Source organism: Merops nubicus, unplaced genomic scaffold, assembly GCF_000691845.1.
Source record: "Merops nubicus isolate BGI_N331 unplaced genomic scaffold, ASM69184v1 scaffold8395, whole genome shotgun sequence".
Taxonomy (NCBI): domain Eukaryota; kingdom Metazoa; phylum Chordata; class Aves; order Coraciiformes; family Meropidae; genus Merops; species Merops nubicus.
Window position 1 is genome coordinate 15898 of NW_008610213.1, and position 25442 is coordinate 41339.

General features: G+C 38.1%; 1 protein-coding gene across 1 annotated transcript in view; it reads left to right on the plus strand.

Annotated features, from left to right (window-relative positions):
* The window catches only part of LOC103773462 (V-type proton ATPase subunit S1-like), a gene marked incomplete at both ends in the record, with an annotated part of 26961 nt that extends 14172 nt beyond the window's left edge, over nt 1-12789 (plus strand). Inside the window, 5 exons of the mRNA XM_008940830.1 lie at nt 199-325; nt 431-499; nt 7038-7231; nt 8188-8231; nt 12704-12789. Coding sequence (XP_008939078.1) covers nt 199-325; nt 431-499; nt 7038-7231; nt 8188-8231; nt 12704-12789 — 520 coding nt within the window. The remainder of the gene's footprint in view (nt 1-198; nt 326-430; nt 500-7037; nt 7232-8187; nt 8232-12703) is intronic.
* Between the last annotated feature and the right edge of the window lie 12653 nt (nt 12790-25442).

The following is a 25442-nucleotide window of genomic DNA, read 5'->3' on the forward strand; positions in this document are numbered from 1 at the left end:
CCTGCTGTAACACAGTCAATAACATATGGGCATAAAAGGCCAAGTTTTTTTCCTGTTGAGTAGAATGAAAGTAAACTGAACTGTAAACCCAATCTTAATCCAAATATAATGATATCATTACCTGCTGCTTCACATTTAAAGAAAGAAGGGGTGTCATCATTTGCAGCAAATTTACAGAAAGAAAAATATTTCTTGTAGATCACAGTGGAATCCAGACAGTGCTTTGCACGAAGGACACATTGTCTCCAAACAGGAGCTGACTGAACTCTTGCAACCTGTTTTTACCCAGAATTCCAGAAACCTCATCTTGTTCCTGCAAGATATGGTATGTAATATTAATTCCTTTTCTCTCACCAATGTTGAGTAAAATTCTGTACCTAAATGAGATGCTGTAGCTCCCTCTCACCAGTCTTCTCTCTTTGTTTTTCAGCTTAGTATAGATGATTTCACATACTTCAGTGAATCCTCCGGTAACAAGAATCCGTTTCAAAATGTTCAGGCAAGCATTTCTCTCTTCTATTTCTTTGTATGCAGTATTTAAAAGTTTTAAAAAAATATGTAAAAAAGATGCAAACAGACAATAACTGGGAAAATTAAACTGAATTTCTGCATTTTTCCTATTTACATTTTTAATTGAGATTATTCTAGTTCAAGCAGAGTGGTTAAAGGATCCACAGGAAAGGAACAGAGTTTGCAGAAATGTGTTCTGTAACTTTTATTTCTGAAGATAATATTTTCAGAATTCATCGTAACTGGCAAAATTGTTCCTAAACTTGCAACAATTTTGAATTGTATAAAAAAAAAAAAAAAAGCCATAGGAAGAAAAAAGTTATAGGAATAAATTATTTATTCCTGATTTTCAGAACTGAGCATGTGTTTTATTTTATTTATTATTTGTTTTATTATGAAACTCATGAAGGGAGTTAACTGTTTCACATTTAAATGTAGTTAATGTATGACTAGATACTGGATTGCTTTAATCTTAATTTTAAAAAGTCATAATTTTGAATTGTAAAAAAAAAAAAAAAAAAGCCATAGGAAGAAAAAAGTTATAGGAATAAATTATTTATTCCTGATTTTCAGAACTGAGCATGTGTTTTATTTTCATAGTAATTGAAACTCATGAAGGGAGTTAACTGTTTCACATTTAAATGTAGTTAATGTATGACTAGATACTGGATTGCTTTAATCTTAATTTTAAAAAGTCATGCTATTTGAATAGTTGGAAATAAACTCCAGCCACAGAATCTAAGATGGAGTCCTCCTGAACCAATCAGCAACTTCAACTTCTGTCCTCACTGAGGAGGTTTACAGATTTTGTACACAGTGCCTTTGGTTGTACTTACATGACAGTTTATTGAACTGTAGTTAGACAAAGCAAGTGTTCACACTTGGAAGTCATAAAGGCACTCCTGCAGGCAGAGCAAGACAAACAGAGCTATTAAGAGTGTAACTGGTATCAGAGCACATGAGGAAGTGAAAATTCCCAAGCAGCACACAGCAAGCTGTACGTGTTATTAAATACATAAATATTCTCATATTATGTCTCTCTACATCAATGCTGTCTAAAAACTTTGCATCTTCCTTGTATCCCTGATACTGGAGATCTTATACCATATAACAGCATTTCAACACTGTTGCTGGAACAAAAGCAACTATTCAGTATGTCCATGGGTTTTCTGAGGCATGAATGGGCGTACACTTCATCTGCAGCGTAAGGATCAGCAGTTGTGTCCACAGGCAGAGGTACTGGCACTTCTCTGGTGTGCCTCATCTTCTCTGGGTTTAAAACCTATGCAAGGCTGTGTCTGGAGCAAGTTTTGCTGCCGCCTGACTGCAGAACTGGTTTCATTTCAGAAGCTGTGTAAAACATACCTGTGGCACTGCAAGCTCCTAATGATGTGCTGACCTTATTTCAGTAGGCCCTGGATGTTTGAGAGGAGGGATGTTAAAGTATTTAAAACTTTCTTCTTTGGCCTTGCAACCAGGACTCCACCAGCACTGCAGGTAGAGGTTAGAGCCAAAGGCTAGAGAGGAGTTCAGCCACTGATGGGTTTAAAAATCAGGTGGTGTACTGAGTGGTCTGGGGACCTACCGAGGGCTAGTGAGGAGGTCCTCAGCTGAGCAAAGGATTGCGTTTAAAGTAAATCTTTGGTCTGTATCTGGCAGAGCAAAGATTTAAACCCAGGTTTTCAAAAAAGCTGAATAAATGTCAGTAACAATCTGTTTGCTTTCTGACTTTGCCTCTGCTCCTTCTGTCCTGGAGCTGGGAAACTTTCTCATTACAGCTTCTGTAACACTGAGAAGTTTCTTTTCACAAACTGCTCACCTTAACCCAGCACTTCCTAGATTTGTTCTGTTGGACATGGCAATCTTGATACTTTTCTAGTATAGTTTTAAGGGGGTGAGGTGCTGTAACTTGAGTGGAAGAAAATGAGATGTCTTTTTCACCTAGGTGCTTATATGGAGAATTTTGTCAACATCTATTGTGTAGACTTGTGGCTTTTAGGGCCAGAAAGGATCTTTATAATCATCCAGTTCCATCTTGCATGTAACAGAGAGTACAAAAACTTGCTGAGCTACTATCTCATCAGTTGCACTCCAGCTACTTTTGTAAAGAAATCTGTTCTTAATCATGCTATGAAGGACTCTGTCATAATATTCACAGAACACAGGGCAAAATGAAGGTCAGGTCTGAATTCTCACTGAGGAAAACAGAATCCTCAGTGTTACATAATTGCAAATTTTTATACCTTCACACTCTATATTATACAAATGATTCATTAAACCCTAATAGATGTTCCATGTCACTTGAGTATCATCCTTTTGAACCCCAGAAATGTAAATTTATTCACAAACCTGAACTGGAGATCTCATTTAGAATGTGTATGTGCACATAGCAACACGTGTACTAGAAGAAGAAAGTATTTGTAAAATAGTTACAGACTTGCAACCCACAGAGCCATTTGCAGATACGAGATTTGTTCAGCCACTTCAGCAGCGGTTTTGAGCTTTTTTTGATCAATCAGTTTGTGAGCAGTTAAAGAATTCTAGCTCTTGTTAATAAAAAGGAATCTTACAGATATATCACTTGTCTTAAACATTCAAAGAAACTTTAATTAAATAATAAAATACAAAAATTAGCACTTGGGGAACATTTTTGGCAAGCGGTCACCTACCCTACAAACTATTTTTCTTTAATATTAGCTTTGGCGTTCCTGCAACAGTGCTCAGCTCCTTAGAGCTGCAGTGTATAGTAACCCACTCCAATTAGTAGCCAACTGTGCAGTTGCATAATTACTATTGTAAGTCCTTGCCATTTGTGGTTCTAGATCTGCATTGTATCCTCACACAGTGGTAACAGACTAAGGAATACTATTTAGTCATGTGTGATACAGAGGTCCTACTATAGTTATGATTGCCTACCTCTTTAACTCTTTGAAGTTTGGTTGGTGACTTTTTTGACAAGGGGACATGAAGAGCTGCATAATAGTCAAGATTTAAGTTCAACATAGGTTTATCCAGTGACATGATGGTGTTTTGTTCTACAACCTTTTCTAAAAACCTACTAGTTTTTTATTTTTTAATTCTGGTCACTATCAGCCACTGAACTGCCATTTTCAAGGAGCTGTTGTGCCTCCGAAGGTTACTGAAAGGTAACAGGCAGTTCTTAGTCTACTGTCTATTATTATGTAGGTAAAACTTGTGTGGGTGCTTTTTATCACTCTGTGCTCTGCTAAAATCAATTTACATTGAATATCTTTGGTTGTCCAAGAGGTTGCACCAAATGTTGCTTCTGCAATTCATCAGTTAGCCCTTGCCTTTAACAGATAATTTATACACATAGAATCATAGAATTATAGAATGGTTTGGGTCGGAAGGGATCAACATTATCTAATTCCAATGCCCCTGCCATAGGCAGGAACACCTCTCACTGGACCAGCTTCCACAAGGCCACATTCAGCCTGGTCTTGAACATCTGCAGTGATGGAGCATCCACATCTTCCCTGGATCACCTGTTCCAGTGTCTCACCACCTTCACAGTAAAGAATTTCTTCCTTACATCTGATCGAAATCTACCCTTTTACAGTTTGAACCCGTTACCCCTTGTTCTATCACTACATGTCCTTGTAAAAAGTCACTTTCCAGCTTTCTTGTAGGCACCCTTCACATATTGGAAAGCTGCTGTAAGATCTCCCCTTAGCCTTCTATTCTCCAGGCTTAACAACCCCAACTTTCTCAGCTTGTCCTCATAGGAAAGGTGTTCCAGCCCTCTGATCATCTTTGTGGCCCTCCTCTGTCATATGTCATATGTGTTGGGGCTCCAGAACTGGATGCAGTACTCCAGGGGGGATCTCATGAGAGCAGAGCAGAGGAGGAGAATCACCTCCCTCAATGTGCTGGTCACCTTATTTTGATGCAGCCCAGGGTGCGCTCGGTCTTCTGCGCTTCACTCACACATTGTTGGCTCATGTTGAGCTTTTCATCAACCAGCACTGCCAAGCCTTTCTGCTCAGGAGAAGCTAGATTCCTAGATATTTCCAGAGCCAACACAGGAGCCTTTTTTCCAACTAATACTTTGACTATAGGACTATCTATCAGCTTTGATGACTAACATAAACTAGTTCAGAACAATGAGTATGCCTACATGACTTTTTATAGATGGATGCATGAGACTTTAACAAAATTTTTATCAAAAGGCTTTTAATGATAGATGTGAATTTACTCCATTCCAGCTTCAAATTGTGTAGGTGTAACTCAATCCACTTAATATAACATTGAAAACAGAGCTGGGCAAGTAAGTCCAAGCACAGCTTTATCATAATGCAGCTACTTGGCTTCAGGTTGGCTAGAAATGTGGACAAAGCCATCCCACATCTACCTTCAAAAAAACCTGAACAGTGACATATGTAATCCAGGAGTGAAGTTTCTTATAATATTTCATGCAGGAGAGGTGCTTCAGGGGACACTAAAGAAGGTGAATGTACTTATAATCACAGTAGGGTGCTTATAGACAGGTTATAGATTCTGGCATTAAATGTAGGAAGTTCTGTTACCAGTCCAACAGTTCAATAGGAGGTTTTCTTCCCTTTCCCTTTCCCTTTCCCTTTCCCTTTCCCTTTCCCTTTCCCTTTCCCTTTCCCTTTCCCTTTCCCTTTCCCTTTCCCTTTCCCTCTCGCAACTCTTGTGTGGTATTCCTTTGCTTAGTCCTTTAGCAGGATGGAAAATCATGTTTCTCAAGACTCCATTCTTCACCCTGTTTTGGAGCTCTCATGTTTTGAACATGCATGGCAAAATGTGTAAAGCAACAGAGTGGCCAATCTCAAGATGGATAAACAAGAGGCGTGGGGTCAGAATGGCTGTCTGAGGCTGATGAGTAGATACCCAGCTGTGTCTGCCCTTCAGATGGAAAACAATTGAATACCAGTGGCTGAAAGCTGAGACAGATGCCAGTGTAGAAGTGGTTAGGAACAGAGGCACAATTCAGATATTACTCAGTAATGATGCATTTTATATCTTATTCTGCAATAAATGAGTAATCTGCTTAATATATATCGTTGGAAGAATTGGCTGCTGCCATTCTGGATGCTGCTTAAGGGGGCAAGGGATTAAAATAGTGAAAATAAAATAAAATGGTTGACTTGCTTATAATTTGAGCTCTAAATTCATATAAGCAAACAAACCAAAATTAAATAATACCATCTTTTCCTTCCAGGCGGTGCTAAAAATGCCAGTCAAAGACCTATGGACCAGATCAGTGCTTTGTGGCTCTGTTTTCTGCAGTTATTTTGCTGTCAGTCTGTCAAATCAGATGACACTGCATTATGCTCTGTGATGAACATCTATAGAAACGTGAAAATAACTAGCCTTTGCCTAGGAGGGAAAACATCTGAGCAATTATAAAGAACCAGAGCAGGTCAGAAAAGTGGTAGGCAGTCAGAGAACAGAGAAAAAGGAAAAAGAGTAGTAGGAGGAAAACATTAGCAACACATCACTTGCATCAGTTAGATGGGAGAGAGTCTCAACAACTTGAGTATCCGAATGTGGGATCAAGTGACAGACTCAGTCTCGATCTAGAAAATGGGAAAGCAAAGCTAACAAGTTGTAAACTAGGACTCAATGTGAATATTAGAAGATGTTTTTTCATTAAATTTGGTGTACATTAATTTGGACCATTCTCAAGTCTCCATCTTGCATTTTCTTTCCCTGAATATTTCAAGTTAATTTTATTATCAAGAGAAATATTTGTAAAGATGTTTTTTGACTGGGCAGGTTTTGAATTTATAGAATGAGAATGTTTTTAAATTCATTTAATTAAAATGTTTTCATCAGAAACTCAGCTATGAGTATTATAAACAAAGTGATAGATATCCTGAAGCTTAATTATCTGAACCAGTTCAGCCTGGGCTTTATAATTTGTATTTTGAGTAGAAAGACAGAAAGTACATGACATGAAGCTTGTCTGTGTGTCTGGAGGCTCTGTAGATGCTGAAACATGTAGCTGTCTTTAATTAATAGTTGCAAATTAGACATTTGTCTGTACCATGAGCTGTACCAGCAGGATGCACATAAAGGAAGAGTATTTATTATGCAAAGTATGACTCTGTACTGAATAGAGCTACTGAAACTTGAGGTGTCTGATATTGACCCTTCTCTGAAGGTGTTTAGTTAGATGGTCATCTGATGAGCTTTGCTTCTGGAAGTTTTCATAACATGTCTTTCCAATACGTTCTTAGCTTAAGAACTTCTACATCATCTATCTCTCCTCTTCCACCACGTGTGGAAAGGATGATAAGAATTTTATGTCACTGAGTGCCTTAAGCTTGCCCCAAGAAGGTTCAGGAACAAGAGCAACACAAGTGTCACTTCACGGTCCCTTTGCAGAAGCAGCCTGAAGGCATTATCAGGCTGGTAAGAACTCATGTAATGTTTATCGTGGGGGTTCCTCACCTTGAATACTAAACTAAGGACACATTTAAAAAAGGTTTATGTTAATTATTAAGCAAGTAAATAAACTACCCATAATTTTATTACAGGAAAGTCTTCGGTCTTCACCTTCATCTTTAGTTTTACCAGCTGTTGACTGTGAGGCTACCAGGCATCTTCTGAGTTTTCTTCAGGAATCAAAAGATTGGAAGTTAACACATGTAACTAACCTCAACATCTCTCAGCTGGAAGTGAACACGTCTAAACCAAACTTACTGGTGGTTCAGCTACAACCACTTGTCAGGTACGAGCCTGTAAAAAAAAACCCAAACGTGACCCACATGTGTGCATGATTCTTAAAGCTTTTGAAGATGTCATTTGTATTCAGGAAATTTGAAACCAAAGTGGAAGCTTACAGGTTAGCAAAGTTGTTTTTCTTGCAAGGATGAATTCAGTGTTTTTTGAAGTCCCCTGATGAGCTTACCAGGTGTAATAGATTAATTATGTTGAGAAAGTCAGTGAGGCGTTCCTATTTTGTGTGCCTCATTATATGAGAACAAAGGAACAACTAATAAAACTAAATGGCAACACACATTTAGCAGAAAGGCTGAATTATTTTATGCAACACATGATTAACCTGCAGAATTAATTGCTAGAAGGTATTCCAAGGGTAAATAAAACTAGCAGGATAAATAAGCAAGCAAATAAATATGCAGACAAACCTCAAGTTAATATAAATAAAGACACTGGTTTCCATCACTCTAGAAGGAAGAGGCCTGTAATTCTTCATTTTTTCCAGGCCTATGACAACTGTGATCTAACAGAGGTAGAGAGAGATTGTTCCTTCAGGTGAATGTATATTTAGGAAATATAAAATGTGAGTGTATTGGGTCTCTCTGCTCAGCTTCTCCTGGTCTTTCTTCTTCCTAGCCTGCTACATGTCAGCATATGGTGCATGTACCAATTGTGTCCTGAGGAAGTGTGTCCATAGCTATCATGTCACCACACAAAAAAGACATATCATTTTTTTTGTACAAATATTAGACAACAAATAAAAAGAAACTCTTTCTGCTCTTGGTCAAAATGTCAGTAGTATAGCTTTTCTGCAGCTAAGGAAGTTTGAAGGGTTTGAGGAAGCTGCTGAAAGAAGGAGATGAGAGAATGATGGAGGGACTGATGTTGGCAGTAATCCCTTTACTAGTCAGTGTTTCGTACACTTGTGTACAAAATGTTTAATTTGGTTTTTTTGTTTTTTTTTAGTGGTTTAAATGAGATTTCCACCCTGGAAGCAATTGCTGAAAATGGTAAGCGTTATGACAAAGACATAACTAACATTTAAACACTTAAGCATGTTTTTTCAGTTGAGCAGATTGTATTCTCTACTTCCTGAGTTTTGCTGTAACACTACTACTTAAAGGTTTTCTTTCCCCTCCTCTATAGTACTTACAAGCAGTCAATTATCACAGTGTTGAAGTACTGAATGTCTGATTCAAAATCCACCAGAATGGTTACAGCTCTGTACCTGAAGTGTAATGATAACTCTGCTTCAGGCATGGGCCTTTGCTCATGCCCTGAGATCCTCCCAGCTCGGAGTACAAACCCTCCATCTCTGTGCAGCCCAGACTGCCTTCTTGGATCTCACCTCTCACACCAGCACCTGGAGGTATGAGGTTCATCCAGCAGTTCAAAGGCCTTGGTCTCAACAGAGGGTATCTGCATGAATAGGAAATGTTTTTCTAATCTTTGTAAAACAATACTCATGCCCTTCATAGCCTTTGATTTTAGAGTCTTTTAATTGTTTTGGGTTTTTCTTAATTTTTTTTTTCCAGGGCTTTTGCTTCCTGCTCTAAATTAGAGATCGAGCTATAACATCTGCAAAATACTGTAGTGGTAGTTTCAGGGGTGTGTGGTGCAGTGGGCTGATAACTAAAGAGTGCCCTTAGTGCCTATGGCTGTTTCTGCCCAGAGCCGGGGGTGTAAAATCAGAACCAGATTTGAAAATAAGGGGAAAATACCTTAGTATTAAAACCAGGGAAAAATACCTTAGTTGCAATCAGTGATGTGCCCTTTTCCCTTTATTTTTGCACTACTCCAAAGTGATTGTGTGTTTTTTCTACTCAAATAAACAGACGGATCTCCATCTCTGAATTGCAGAGGAGTTGTTTAGTTCTCTTTTCTTGTCCCCAGAGTATATTAGATAGGAAAAGCCTTGGCTTAATATTAGCCTTGGCTAAACATTAGCTTTTTCTTTATGGGACATTTATCTCATCAGCTGCACAAATTCAGGAATAAGCTTCTCAAACCCTGTTTCAGTCCAGTTTGGTTTGGAACGGCAAAGTTACCCAGGCACCTGTGGGATGGTGGTGGAACAGGTTATACCTGCTTCCTGGTTAGTGGCAGCTGGGAAAGGCGTGGGGCTCAGGGAAGATGTGCCATTTTGTGTGGCCAAGAGCAAAATCTGCATTTCCTATTCCACATCTCAGCTGTGCTCTAGAAGAGTGGGAGTGTGGGCTGAATCCTCACTTTCTGGTTCATTTGCCAAAGCAGCCGCTCAATGCATTGCTGAATAAAAACTGGAAATAACATCAAGAGGAAGTTTTAATTCAAACAAAAGTTACTGAGCCACAGTTCTTTAAAGTTATCCCACTGAAGCTCTGTGCAGCAAATGGAGGAGAGTTGAAAGAGAGTCATTCCAAGAGTACTAGATAAGTGTCCTAAACATGGTCTTCCAAGTCATGCAGTCTGGGCTCCAGCAAGTCTATGTGTCCAGGTACTGTGTGCAGCACAACCACAGTCATTTGCCAAATATTGCTGTCAGTATACCCTTCAAGGTCAGAACTGCTTGCAAAGTCATGAGTAAATAGTGTTTGTTACAGCAGGACTGCTGCTAGATCCTAACTGGATAAAGCAACAAAAAATACCATTTGTCACATACCCGCAGTGAATGAACCCATGAATATTGCTTATAATTATTTTTTTTTCAGTATCAACAGTAAACCCATAGAAATACACTGCAGAACTGTAGTAGGCTGCCTAGAAGTTTGTCAGAGCAACTTCTTTCCTTCTTGATGTAGACAGTTTGAAAATCTGATGTAATAAAATGCCAGAGAAATCTCTCCTGCTGTTTTACTCGCTACAGCCAGGAAGCTCTGTAAGATGGAACAAATGGGCTCAGATTCTGCCCAAGGGAAATGTGCTGTTCTGAAATATCTAGAAGCTGGAGTAAACGTTTTCATGTTATGAAAATAAGGCACATTACAAAATCCAAACTGGAATTTAGAATCCAAATCTGCTGAAGTTTCAAGGGATTCAAACTTATGGTTTTCTTTATGGTTATTTTCAGTATTTCTTCTTTCTTTCTTTTGTATGAGGTAAAGTTTGACATTATTATGCAGCCTTTGCCATTTTTCCTAAATGCTTGCCTGCTCAGGAGAAGGTTGAATTGTGTCATGTCAGTCTTACCTGCTGAATCCAGTTGAATCAATAGCAAAGCTGCATAGGACTCCATCTGCTGAGGAAGCTCTTCAATTGCTTTTGTGTCTGTTCCTTTTTCCACTCTGATTCTCAGCCTCTTTCTGCTCTTTCTCTTCTCTCTCATTTTTTCCCCCTCTCATCTTGTTCTTCTCTGTTCTTTCTCACTTGTTCATAGTTTATACTCTTCTTTTTTTTTTTTTTTCACTTTTCTCCTTTCAGAACATTTTGTCTCATTTAATTTCTTCCATCCATGTATAAAATCACAGAAAGAAATTAAGTTAGGTTAGAAATTAATAATAGCCCTAGCCCTGCACTCCCTGGTGAAATTCAAGTTATATGTCTTCAATGAATTAGAAAGGTTTAATTCTTCCACCAGGGCATAGATGCAGACAGTTATGCTAATTGGAAGGTGTTATCCTAGACAAACTTTTACATTCATAGGTCTATGTAGCATTTCCTTGATTCATGCCAATTTCAAAACCACAAAAAAACCCACTTCAGTAGAACCACTCTGAAATCACTCAAACACCAATATCACCATCTGAAGATGCTTCTTGTTCCATTAAAGAATGAGCCTGGGATGACTAATGTTCCCATGTAGGCATGTAATTCACTGCTCTAAAATATGGTGGACAACCTGGGCCCTTCTCCTAGAAGAATTTGCAAATACTGTATAAGCAAGGTAGAGTCTTGATCACAGGCAAACAAAGATCTACATCAGCTCTCTTGTCTTACAGCAGTTTCTCTGGAGGAATTGTCTCCAGAATCTTCCGAAAGGCAAGAGTTATAGATGCTGCTGGTAACTATAGTTACACGTAGCTCCTCACTGAAGTGAAATGCAAATAACGTGTTATTTCAGAAAGCAATTGGTTGCTTTAATGAAACAAAAAACAATTTATGCATTTTTCTATGTATTATTTTTTCTTCTTCAAATTTTAGCTGAGGCTGCTGAGAATTTCCAGTGAGTTGCACTCTCTGCATATAGAATACAAAATTACATTATGTAATGCCTTGAATCTCCACATCCAATATAATTACACTAGTAGTTATATAAGCAGTTGTTTTTCTGAGTAAGTCCATTTTTTTACAGAAGATCCTTTTAACAATAATTTTTTAGAAGGAAAATTTACATAGCTATGATTCTTGACGAATATGAAGAAATCAGTTTGGTTAAAACCCTGCAGAAAAAACAGTGCTTGCATTTTTACAAAAGCTAAATACTTTACTCAGCCAGGAGACCATAATTATTCTAAATAGAAGAGGTTAAAAATGACAATAATATAAGGTCCTCTTCCAAGATGTGAAAACGAAATACAATTTATGTAAAGTATAACCTCAAAATCTGAGAAGCCTGCGTGTCCAGGCTATAAAATACTCATTCACCAGACTGATAGGTGGATGAGAAGTAGGAAGGCACTTCAAATAGTAAACGTGATTCTGCTTTCCTGTTTCTCCATTAGTCCCAATAACAATAGTAATACTGGTTCTTGTTTCACAACTGTTGTGCTCCCTATTGTAAGCAGATGTTAATACTTTTGCTTGTAGCTTGAAAACATTTATGAGTTGGAATTATTTGTCACAACTGTCCATGGTTTCAGAAAAAAAGATCTTCTGCAGAGGTGTATTTGGACCTCATTGAAAGGTCCTCTCTTCCTTATTTGACTTTTCCCTCCTTTTCCAGAATTATTCCACCATATTTCTCCTTTGGCCTCCACTGTAGCTAACAGCACAGTTTTCCCTGTCCTGGTGAGGGTGAAAAATCAGGGTTTAAGTCCGCTGAAGCAGAAAGGAATATTGCTATCAATATTATACATATCATTCCCAAAACTGAACACTACGTTTTGAGTATTGCTTCTCAGTGATTGGTTGTATGTACTTTGTAATTCACAGAGTAATACTACTTCAGCTTTATTATTTGTTTATTAACACTGGTCACTTGACTAGTTACCGTAGTATATGCATCCTGCTCTCATCTCTTAAGTGATTTCTTTGGCTCTTGCTTTTAATTGCCTAAAGTTCAGCCTTTCAGGAATGGTTTCTATTGTATTTACTTTTCATTCCTATTTCTAAACAGTTGTGATTTTTTTTTTGTGTTGTCTCACTGAAATTGTGCATTTTTCAAGATGCTAAATGTGTCTTATCCCATTTTTACCTATTGATACACAAAATGGTACAAGCACCTAAATATCTTCAAAAAAATAAAGAAGCTTAAACATCTAGCTCATTACTTCTCCAGCTACTGTAGGATTTTAGCTTTCTCAGCTTACATAGTCTGTTAAATTATACATGCTTCTATTTATAGACAAAATAATTGGAAGACTGACCATGGATCTGCAGGAACGAGGGATTCATTTTTCAGTGATATATACTGCAGTGAGACCTTCAAGGGTGAGTAATCCTCAGTGCCTGAAACTGTTGGATTTTTGGCATCTAACAACTTAATGTTTACAGAGGAATGCTACAGATGATTACAAGCAAGCAATCTGTATGATGTGAGGTTTTGACCAGAAATGATTGCATGAATTTTCATGTACGATAGCTATCTTACGGAACTATTGAAGTTTTACTGTTCTAGGAAACCATAAATATGCTGTTGTCTTTGGAAATTATTTTTAAGAACTCTAATTTTAGATTTATTTTTCCATTTAATGGTTTTATAGTAAATTCTATGTGGAACCATATCGAGATTCTTAGTTTGGCTGGTCAGTAAAGACAGTGTTGTTAATTAATTGAAGGCTACTGATGTATCAATTTTTAAGGTAACTGGTTCCCTTCCGTTTGGTCGATATTTAGTATTTACAACAGGAAGATAAAGTTTTCACCCTTGCTGATGGTTCAAACATCATTTATACATCACATCATATTGTATCAGCAGCAAGTAGCACTACAGAATAGTTAGTTATGCAGCATTATCTGTTTTGTAATCAAGAAATACTCATTTTAATTTTAATGTGCTTAAATGGAAGACAGTCATGCCTTGAGGAAAGCAGGATACAGTGTCCACTAAGAGGAGAAGCATATGTGGGATGGGCTGTGTCCAAAAAAACTGCAACTTTGAAAGAAATATTTGTTCCAGCAGTGGCATATCTTAGCTCCTAATAATGGTGCTTTTGATCAGCATGTGATTTTAGTCCAAATCAAAGTCAATGTCATTTGAGAATATGGAATACACGGTTTCCTTGTTTTAGGCAACAGGAAAGCCATTAGTGGGACTCTAGATCTAGTTTGAGCACTGCAGACTGGATCTTGAGAACCTGAAAGGTATTTATGAAGGAACATTAGGAAAAACTCACACAGTCCTTAACACAAGAACAAACCCTAGAAAACCTGTTTCAGATGAGTATGGAGTGAAGTCCATTTAGCTTATCCAAAAGAAGAGTAAGAGGAAACTTGACTGCACTTCATAAATGTTCTTTAAGCCAAAAGTGGATGAGCCCCCTAAAGAGTTCTGTGTTTGATCAGAAATAATCTGGGTTTTTGCAGGGAGGTAGGATCTTGAATCTCTGGATATCTAACAAAATATGTCAGAATAGTCCCTTCAGACTCTATTAAAAAGGCTGGTTCTACTAAAGAAAAACAAGAAATTTCTTCAGTAATCCACCCTGTGAAATTCATTTCCAGAGACTGGGTTTTGAAGACCAGACTTAGAATACGAAGACAGAGCAGCATGAGGAAGCAAGCTCAGATTGATAGTCACCGTGCTGTATGTTTTTATGGTAAAGAAGAGAACATGAGTCCAGGATTTTTGATCTGCTCTTTTTGCACATTTTTTTTTAACAAAGATCCAAAATAAAAGTAAACTATTTAATTATTGTGGCTCCTTAATGTTTGAAATCAAAGGGACATGGGTGTTCTTAGCTGAAAATTGCATTTAGAACAATTGGAATGAAAAATATTTTTAATTAATGAAAGAATTGGCTTTGAGAAGGAATTTTTTGAGCAATTTAAAAAGTTTGTTGAATTTTAAATCTATGCATATTTCAACAGGCTTCCTAAATTAATGTGACTTAGTTTGAGCAACCAGAGCACTTTAAAATAATTAAAGCAATGTATTTTAAGATGTTCTGCATTTTTTAAAAATAAGCAGTTTTAACTTTTTTTCTTTAATTCTGTAAATTCAATGCCATATAAAGCCATTTGAAGCATATTTTTTTCCCCTCGCAATAACTTTCAGTTATTTCAGTGGATTCAAGGTTAACAGGTTCTGTACAGAGATAAGAAAAGGCAAAACAGAAAGTATCTTTGAGTGTTTGTTAATCTTTACGTTTGCATGTCACTTCTTCTTAGTGTGTATTGTATATCTTTAGCTGTGGTTGAACTGCAGAAGATGTGAACTGTTTTGTAACCTTAAGATAAAGGGTTAACTCTCTTTGCTTAAGCTATAGTGACCTAGACGTTATAGGGTCAATTCCAGTGATAACTAAGATCACTATATATAAGAAGTAAAAGGCTTTGATCATATGGGAAAAGAGTTTACATTACTTGGTACATTTGAAAATCAATAGCAATCATTCAGTACGAAATATTTGCATTTACTAAGCTGGCTTTTTACTTGTTAATGAAGGAAATGAGCTTTAAGCACTTTAAAAAACACTTAAAAAAAAAAGACAGCTCCTTCTGATCAGGTAAATTAATTTTATGCAATGAAGCTCCCAAATGCTGGAGCTGTGAGATACTTCTCTCCTTATAGCTTTGCCTCCTTGGTACTGGGCAGTTAATGGCTTCATAGCAGTGTCTTTTTACATTCTCTCATTCTTCTGTTGCCTAAAGCAGAGAAAAAGAAATGTGAGAAATTCATATATTGGAAAAGATTCCAGACTGGTGTTGGCTTCGCAGAAAATGAATTAATGAGATAGGAAGCAAAACTCCCCTATGACTGAATCTCTTTCCTGATTTGATGAGAAAGAGCAGTTTAGTTTAGTGCAGCCACAGATCCCCTTGGGCTATCAGAGTTATCAGTTAATTACCCCAATGCTTGATGGAGATTTATTCAGGCTGGTTCTTGTTCTGTTCCACTTTCAGTATTTGAACCTGGAAGACACAATTAAGACCCTGAAACAGAGGCTGTTTGGTGACCTACATGAAATGGTTTCATTAACCAGTTGATGGTTCCTCTGGATATCCCATCATGTCATAAAGGAGCTGCCTTGCTCCAAAAAGGCATCTTGCAAGTCTTGTTCCAAAATGCTTTGCCTTTGAGGTCTGACTGAGTTGGGCTGACACTGAGAGAGTGATTTGTATCACCTAATTCTGGGCAACTGAACTGTAAATGTCTACATCTGAAGTCGTCAACCAGGGTTCTCATTACAGGCAAAGGCTTTTTAGGGCATGAACCTTCTGACCTATGTTGCAGAGGACTGCTGCAGGATGAGATGAAACTCATCCTTCAAAATCTCCTTTATTCTGACAACCATAGAGGCAGTCCTCATGCTTAGGTCAGATCTTGACATACATAATTATTCAGACAACTCTCACTCAACTTTTCTCATCTTCTTCCCCATTAAAAACCAGAAACTTATCCCAAGAATTGAAGAGTCTTCTGCCAAGACCTTTCTTCCCTTTGGAACTCATTTGATAGCTTGTATTTCTTCAGGGGAATCATATCCCTCTGCAGTCCTTATTCCACTCTTGCATCAGGAGTTCTCATGAATATCTGAATTTTTGTGTTCTTGGGAGCTATGGTCAAAGTCACCCTTCTACTTGTGCTTGCTGCTAGTTAGTTTTTTGCCTTGTGGTTGTAATGCATAATTTTCCCTGTGCTGTTGTAATTGGAGAGGTTAAACAGGCTGCAGTGATTGAATCATAGATATGCTTCAAGTCATAAATCTCATCATGTTTCCCATCCTTCAGATCCCCATGGTGTCTCTGTCACATTTTCACAATTTTGCTTCTGAAACTTCTTCAAGACAGTGTTAAAGTTATTTCTTCCTGACTGGATGCTGAGGAACCACATAGTGCCAAAAGTAGATTTATGGCTACTTCCCAGCTGATACTCATTTTGCTGACTCCACTTATTACAGATGCATTGTGAAGTGCTGTTTAAACCTTCTCTGTTGCCTCCACATTTTCAGAGTTTTAGTCACCGTGGGCTTTTGACTGCTTCATTCTACAAGCTGTCTACTCGGGTTGGCATTTAAGTGTGTAGAGTCTTTGATCCCACTCAGAGCCCAGCAATACGAGTTACAGGAACTTTATTCAGCTGTAAGTAACATGGGCATCTGCAGCACAAGTGGTTGCATTTGACTCTCATAAAGTGTCTCTTGAAGGTATCCTCAGGTACTACTGATGAGCAGCCCAACCGAAAAGAGTATAAAGAGGTTTTCTATTCGTTGACAAGTGCCTGTGGTTGCATTTTCTTTGTTACTACCTTCTATTTAATGCATTTGTGCTGCATCTTCTACTGACATTCAGCTCCTTTCTTCTTTGTTGGCCATTCAAATCACCACTAAGGAAACTAAATTCTGCAACAGCAACCCCACTGTCTTCCCAGCTTCTCATTAATTAAATGCTTTTAGCCATTTAAGATACTCAAACATTACATAATGGGATTTTTTTCCATGAACTGAATGTTAGAAAAATGCTTCTAATGCCATTTATTAGAGCTGGGGTTGCAGGGTGCATGTTTTCATGAATCCTTAAATATGAGAATTGCCTTATCTCTTGTATTTTTTTACGTCTGAAGGAGCAGTTATAGTGTGACATGGTATAATAAAGCATTAGTGCTTCCAACCTAAAAGAAGAAACCACAAGAATTCCTCATCCTTCAGTCGTCTCCTCTCTCCACTTAAAGAATAAAAAATAAACTGTCTAAATGCAACATATTAAAATCTCAAACTATATGTCAAAAAGAATTTTGAAACACAAAGATGAACTTGGAATTAGTGACAACATAAAGCCAAATGAGTCTCTGTGCTGATAATCTCTGTGGTGGAACACAGAGAAGTTCTCAGTTCAGACTTTTTCAGTATCAGCAAGACTCAAAAACTTCTGCTTGTTGCTGAGGTGGTAATAGAATAGATTTCAGAATAAATCCATATAATGAATAGTATTATATTACTAATGTCAGATAATTTTCACCTAATTTTTAAATAAAATAAGAATCTGCAAGACTATAAATTGTCAAGATTTCTGATGTATAACTTATGTTATGTAAATTTTAATATATATATATAAAAATTATAAATTAGTTTGGCCTTAATCCTAGAGGAGCTGGAAGTGGCAAGTGTGACATAAGGCTTGAAAAGAGACTCTGTATCTGAAAAAATGCAGCCAGGAAATGTGTCTTCTGTACTTCTGTACTGGTTGAGACCGAAGTCACAAATATATGAGTGTATGAAGAAAATATGATACAGATTCAGTGTTTGAGAGTCCTAAAATACATAAGTAAAAGTGATCCTATTGCTACAGTAAAAAAGGTAAACAAATAAAACTGGGGGGTGGGGAATAAACAAATAAAAAAGGTAAGAAAAAAGGATAAAATTTAAAGATTAGTGTTTACAATCGAGAGTAACTTCCAGTGGAATTCTCTGGGGACTGATGTTGATATCTGTGCTATTCAACAGAGAGATTGCTAGTATAGAAAGGGGACTGAAATCTGAAGGTGCCAAAGTTTGCTGATGTACTGACAAGTCAGAGAAATCACTCACAGCACTGTGTTACTGGGTGATAAAATGACAGTTGAAATCCAGTATGTAGGAAAGTAACACACATAAGAGAAACCTTAAATAAATATGCATATTACACTGTGGTGAGTGACTGCTATTTCTCAGAAAAGAAATTTTGGTACGAATGTGGGTAGATCTCCTGGAAAATCCCGGCAGTCGTCAGTGGGATGAGTAGCAAACAGTGTTACAAATGCTTCAGAACGGAGGAGGGCGAAGCAGCAAACATCAATTAGCTCACTAAGTCCTTGGTGAGTGCAAGTTAGCCAGTGGAATAAGTGCATGTGATTCTGGCCACTCCATCTCCAAAGGGATATAATAGAAGTACAAGATGAAAATATTTTAGCTAGGAAAATTGGCAGTTCAGGAGGGAAATAATAAAGAAAAACACCAATAACATGAACAGGCTAAACAGGAAATAATGATTTGCTGTCTCTGGACAGTATTTATGTTTATCACCACTCACAGATATTAACACAGGAATTCAGGAGCACTAAATTCCTTTAAAGAAACAAATTAAACTATTTTGGGGTGACAAAACTACATGGATTTCAGTGATTTTGTGAACTAACGAAACAAATGTAGGAAGAAAGGACTGAAGGAAGATCCTATTACACGTGTTTATTTAAATGAAACCTTCAGCTCTGAAGGTTTCTAACACAAAGATCACAGAAATCAAGGAGGGCATCCTGGGACAAGTATTGCTTGTATTTACCCTTTCTTATATTCATCTGCCAGCTACTATCTGTAGCACTTGCAGTGAGCTAGGTGGACCTTTGGCCCCACACAGATTAAGCTGCCTTGTGTCTTGGCAGTGGGAGGATGGGATATTGACATAGCATTTCTCTGGGACAGGAATGTGAAAGGTAATATGTAACTTATTTAACTAAGGACATGAGCAAGAAGAGACAGCCAGTAGGCTAAACAGAACTCCAGGAAAGGAAGCTCACAGACTTTCCTCCACATGCTTGCCTATTAGGTTGTTGTAAAATTGCCACTTTTGAAAATGAAAATAATTGCCACATTAAAAAAAAAGTCTGCTGCATGTAAATCCGTGCTCTGTTGGCAGCCAGGAAACCTGGAACAAGAAGTGACTGCGTCACCCGGAAATCAGATAGCACCCTAAGTTAGGTGCAGTTTTCCTTATTTTCAGTGAGGTGAAACAGATCTGATTCTCAAGATCCTTGTGAATAAGGATCTACAAATTTCCTCTGGTAACTGAATCCTTTCCCCATTCATTGCTGCTGCTGAGCACAGAGACTTCTGTCTTCAGCACCTTCTCCAGGCACTAAAGCCCATATGCCTGACCTTTTTCAGAGGTGGACATTCACTCCCATTTTTAAGGCAAGCAAAGGGTTAGAAATGGGAGATGATCCCATCCAGCCACAGGCCCACAGCATATATGTCTCCTCCCAACATGTTCCCAGGGCAGAAGAGCCAGGAGCTCAGTGCCGTGTGGCACAGTAGCTTCCGCGTGTGCTCAGAGCAGCCTTGCCCTAAACATCTACCTGCAGTACTACTTGTCTTCCTGCCCTTCGTAGGCAATTAAATGAATAAAGCCTGTAAAAGAATCATCTGGCACAACCACAAGGATACCACATGAACTTGCAAAAGCATTTATATCCTGCATCATCTGATTAATATTGCACCCTCCATTGTCTGTGCTAAAGGAATAGCTGCTAGAGCAACAAAGACACACTTCACCAACATGTGACATAAAATTTTGTCAATTATCAGTAAAATGCAAATTCCTGATCCTGGGAAGTTTTTGTGATCTGATGGCACAATAACAAACCCCTAAGTTTTAGCACATCCCACCTGTAACACAGTTAAGACTAGTTAGAAGAAACCTGTGTTATTTCGGTTTAGTTTCATCAAGTGGCATCACATATTCTATTTTTCTTTTCACTTCAGAAAATAATTCATTCACTTCATGCAGTGCCACAGAATATTTTGATTTTAGAAATTCAGTGGTTTGTGGTAGGAATATGTTTCATTGCTCAGTTTTAGATCTGCTGTATTTATGCAGGTAGTGGTTATGCTTTTTTCTGCTTTCTAACTCTTACCCTGCTTGTGATCCCAACAAGTATTAGACTCTGTTCAAAGCAATCAGCTAATGATTTTCTGCCATTTGAAATAAAAAAGAGGGGCTATCATTATTCATGCGTAGCTACTGTGCATATGCAACCATTAAACTCAGAAGTATGGCATACATGCCTCTAAAATTAGGCTAGCAGATGATAACTTTTTTTTTTTTTGTAATTTTCAAGCATGTTTATGAGATTAGCAAAGAAATATATCCTTGCTTTTCACATATATATAAATATATCCTTTGCTGATCACAAAATGGTAGAGGTTGGAAGGGACCTCTGGAGATCACCTAGTCCAATTCCCCTGCCAAAGCAGGTTTGCCTAGAGCAGGTTGCACAGGAACACATCCATGTGGGTTGTGAAAGTCTCCAGACAAGGAGACTCCATAACCTGTCTGGGCAGCCTGTTCCAGTGCTCCATCACCCACACAGTAAAAAGCTTTTCCTTATGTTGAGGTGAAACTTCCTGGGTTCTAGTTTGTTGCCCTTTGTCCTATCACTGGGCACCAATGAAAAGAGTCTGGCCCCATCCTCTTGACATCTGCCCTTTAGATATTTATAAACATTGATAAGGCCTCCTCTCAGTCTTGTCTTCTCCAGACTAAACAGCCCAAGGTCTCTGAGCCTTTACTCCTAAGAGAGATGTTCCAGTCCCTCATTCATCTTTGTAGCCCACCATTGGACTCCCTCTAGTCTCTCTTGAACAGGGGAGCCCAGAACTGGAGCTCTCAGTGATGGATAGTTCTATTGAAATATTTTCTCTAAAAGTTACTTTTATTAAATCCTACAGGCTTTTCCATAAAAGTCTGTGACCCTGGAATTGCATGCAAGCCTCTATTCACAAAGTTTACACATTAGAGCTTTAGCAGACAAAGTGAGGAGCTAAGAACTAGTCCAGGGTGTTGATGGAGTCTTGACAGGCTGTTACAGCCATGTTTGTGTGATGAAATACAGATCTTAATTCTTTCTGAGGACCGTGTTACCTCATCTCTTATAGCTGACAAATTTTATTTGAATTGGATTTCAGTCACCTAATACATGTTATCGTTCTTTTTGGAAAGTTGTCTAATTAGAAAATTGACTGATGACAAAAATTTGTGGTACTAATCTCTTTTGAGGAAATAACCCTGTACAGTCAGACACCTGTGCAGGCACCTGTGTTAGCACCAGCCAAATTACAGCAGACCCAGGGAGAAGGGTGAGAGGTCTCTGGGACTTGCCAGTGGACCCATGGACTGTTGGGTGAGGATGCTGTAAGAGAAGAGGCAAATTGGCCCAGTATGAGGTTGACAAGTCTTTGTTTCTTTTGGGGTCCAGCCTAGTACCATAGTGCTGTACTGATCCACACAGGCTTACCAGCTCACTCCAGTCTTGCATTGGAACCTCTGTTATTGGGTTGTTATATGACATACGTCATTAGTGTCACTGCTAGGAAAAAAAAAAAAAGCAAGAAACTCATCCTTTTCCTGCCAAAATGCCACAGGCCTCTCATTTAGTTTGTCAATGGAAACATTACTGTAAAATCCATATAAAAATAGTGTCTGACATCAAATTTGGTATTACATGGAATATTTTGTTCTTCTGTCCATTTCATTTTACTAAACCCCCAATGTTTACAATTTTATTGAAACATTGCAGCTATTCTGTGATGAGATTTCTGTTTTTTTTTTTTTTTTCCCAAACGATTGAATAACTTCACAGAAAAATTTTCAATGAATCATAAAACATATCATTCTATATTTTAGTGCACTACAGCATGACAGTTAAACCCCAAGTACAGTAACAGCTAGATGTCTCTGCCTCTGGGGCTTTCAGCCAAATCATTTGCAAAATCCTGGAACAGAATAGAGAGGGTTTCTTGCCTTACCTTGAGCAGAACTATTGTAAGTTGAATATTGGATCCCACTTTGTCTGCTTACTGTTGAGAACTCCCTCCTCCTCCCTAATACATGATATCCTTAGGACCCTAGTGATACTTCTCCACAGTTTTTCTCAGAAACTGCCAACAGGAGCAACTATTGCAGTTGAACAAAGTCCCCAGCCAGGCTTGCCATTGCCTGGCATTGAAGCTTGCCTATGGTTTAGGAACAATAGGCATCAAGCTGCTAAAGCAATTTCCAGGTAGTGCTGGAAGGGAGTTGGTCTCTGTTTTCTATTACCCCTCACCTTATAAAGTTCAGTTTTCTAGAGTTTAATATCAAAGCATCATGACAAGGCTCAGAAACGACCAGCCACAGAGTTGGCAGCTACACCTAACTACTGGCAAAGGTTGCCTGCTTGGTCTCATTTTGTTTTAGTTAATGGGCTAGAGACTAGTAGGAGCAGAAGGAAATTCTGAACTTGAGACTGATGACATTGGCTGTGTTAACCAGAAGGGCTAATTAGGCTTTGGTGGAAATACTTCTATGTTCAGACAAACTTGGAAGAGGAAGAAGGGGTTTTTCAAGAGAAAAGAAAACATGGTAATCTTCAAAAAAGCATGGATGCTATTTCTAAGATTAGCTTTGTCTAGACTTTCTGATGTGGGTTTCATTTGTATATGTGCTTTTTAGCTTACATACACTATTGTCAGAAAAATTAAGTGGATACTGAGTGCAAGAAAGCAGAGTAGAAGGTAAGAACCTTTTCATCAGTTTTCTGTGGAATAGTGCTTATTTTAACTTTACTGTCAAAGAGATGCAGTTTGATAGAATTATTAGCCTTTGCCTTTTGATTCAGCAAAACCAGGAAGAGCGAGCCAGACTCCCCTCACAAGTCCCTGCAGTGGCTGGCTGCTCTGTTTTCCCCAAAAGAGCTGCTGCAGACAGAGGGAGAGGTTGAAAGCAAAGAATAGTGTTCTCACATTGAACACACTATCTTTACAGGCAGAATCTGACCATCTAAAAAGTGTACTGGTAGACTATAATTTATTACAGGCAGATCTGAGGAATTCTAAGAATGATGAGTAACTTTTTAAAGTAAAAAATTTATTTCATCGAATCACAGAATGGTGGGGGCTAGAAGGGACCTCCTGAGATCATCTTGTCCAACCCCCCTGCCAAAGCAGGTCCACCTAGAGCAGGTTGCACAGCAACATGTCCAAGCAGGCTTTGAAAGTCTCCAGAGAAGGAGACTCCATAGCTTTTCTGGGCAGCCTGTTCCAGTGCTCCATCACCCTCACAGTAAAAAAGTTTTTCCTTATGTTTAGATGGAATTTCCTTGAAGTATCAATAAAAATTTATAGTGTAACATGTAATACTATTTTCCTGTCCACAACCCTTTTTTTTTAAGTTAGGAAATAAAGGGAGACATGGTCCTCAGTTTTGCAGATTAGTCCTCCAAAGCACTGCAAGGTCATAATATTAAGTGGAGGGAGGGAGAGTTTTATGGCTTTTCAAGTTTTTGATTTCCCTGTAACTAGCCTACACCTGGGGCAAACAGTGCTGGAAACTCTCCCAGCACTGAGTAACACATTTTGGCCCCTGTCTGCATTTTTCATTTTTCATTTTTGGACCCTAACCTCAGTCCAACCCTCACTATACATCCATTTCCTCTTAATGCAGCAGGGGCTCCTCATCCTTTTCCACATCTCCCATGGCAATTTGGGTTCCACATATGGATATAAGAAAAAGGGGAAAACAAAAAGTTGGAGTGGGTATTCCCCTTAGCAGTCTAAGAATGATGTAAAATCTTCAGCTTTGTTTATCTTTATGGCAGAGTTGCCTGCAACAGGACCAAAAATCAAATGTTGAAGCTGGAGAGATTTGCATCAGCAAATACTCCTTGAATGATACATCTGATAGATTCCTTTCAGGATTAATTCTCTTTTACAATAAAATCTGATTAACTAAAAGGATATAAATTTTTTTTAACGCTATGGTAGATGACAAAGGCATTGTTTTCATTGGAATAGTTGTATTTGGATTATTTGTCCTAAGTGAAATTTAATGTGGAAAATTAAGTATAGCAGCTCCTTCTGCTGCTTCTATGGCTTATATTTATACTGTTCTACTTTACAAGACCAAGATCTTCTTATAGGCCAGTTCCTGCTCTTCTTAAGTTAGCTGAAAAGGCTTGGTGTAAACATCCATTAAAGGCTGGAGCAAGAAAATAACAGAAAATGTAATTTTCTTTAGAAATTTGAGACTGCCGTGACATTTATGGATGTGCTTTTATGTCCCATACATGCAAAAATTCCTTTCTTCATTTTAAGGTCTTTCAGTCAGAATGATTATCACAAGTCCTGCATTACAGCAGCTTCCTCTGCTCTGGATTCTGTCACTCACATGGTTCCTGCTAGCTCAGTCATCTCTACGCCAATGTACAGTTGCACAGAGTAGTCACATTCTCTGTAAATGACAGTCAAGAGATTTCTTATACATGCCAGTGCTACAAAAGGACAGACCTGTGAAGAAACACATCTAGCCATAAACACATGAGCTGACACTGCAGATTGTGTTGATGCAGGCCACTGAACTAAGCAGTATAACAAATATTGCTGTTTTATTGTCCTTTCTAAGAGATCTCCAAGTGCCTGGTCATGACTCGTGTCCTTTCCAGAAGTCGTAACAGTACTATCAATTATAAAATAGGACATTATCCTTTACAGTGAGATCATTTCTTACAGTGAGACTTGTATTTCAGCTTTAACATCTGTGTCCCAGACTCCCTTTTGGGATAAACCCTGGGAGATTTGCAACACAGGGTAGGAGCTAAGTGTCACAGTCCCTGAGCCATTCAGCTTACTGGTAGAAGTAAGCATGGTTAGACAGGGGAGCTGCTAGATTATCATCTGATAAGGTGAGCAACTAAGTTTGGTCATATATCCTGCAAGGCACTAAAATGCTAGTAAGCACTATTGATAAATAATTGCTATTAATATAATATACCTAATTTCTGTGCATTCTTTTTCCTCCTCTTTATCAGAATATTAATAATGAAGGAAAAAGAGGTAAAGTATTCCTCTGAGTAAAATGTCATGCTACTGACATTTATTCTGATGTCTCAGTTAGGCTTAGAATTACTGTACAAATATGTGAAGTAGCATAGAGTTCACTTCAGTGGGATAGCGAGCAGTGGCCTAATGATTCCCTACCAGCTGCTGAAGAAGTGAAAAGGAGAAAATATAGTGTTAAGAAGCAGACCATTTTCTGAAAGTTTAATTTCCTTTTTTTTTTTTTTTGTGAGGAGCTCATTACATTAGAAGCATTTTTCTTTATGTGTGCTTTTAAGTATGATCACTTCAGGTTCCTTCTCTTGATCCTCTCGTAAATGCCCTCACATCCTCATTCTCCATCTGGATCTACCTGTA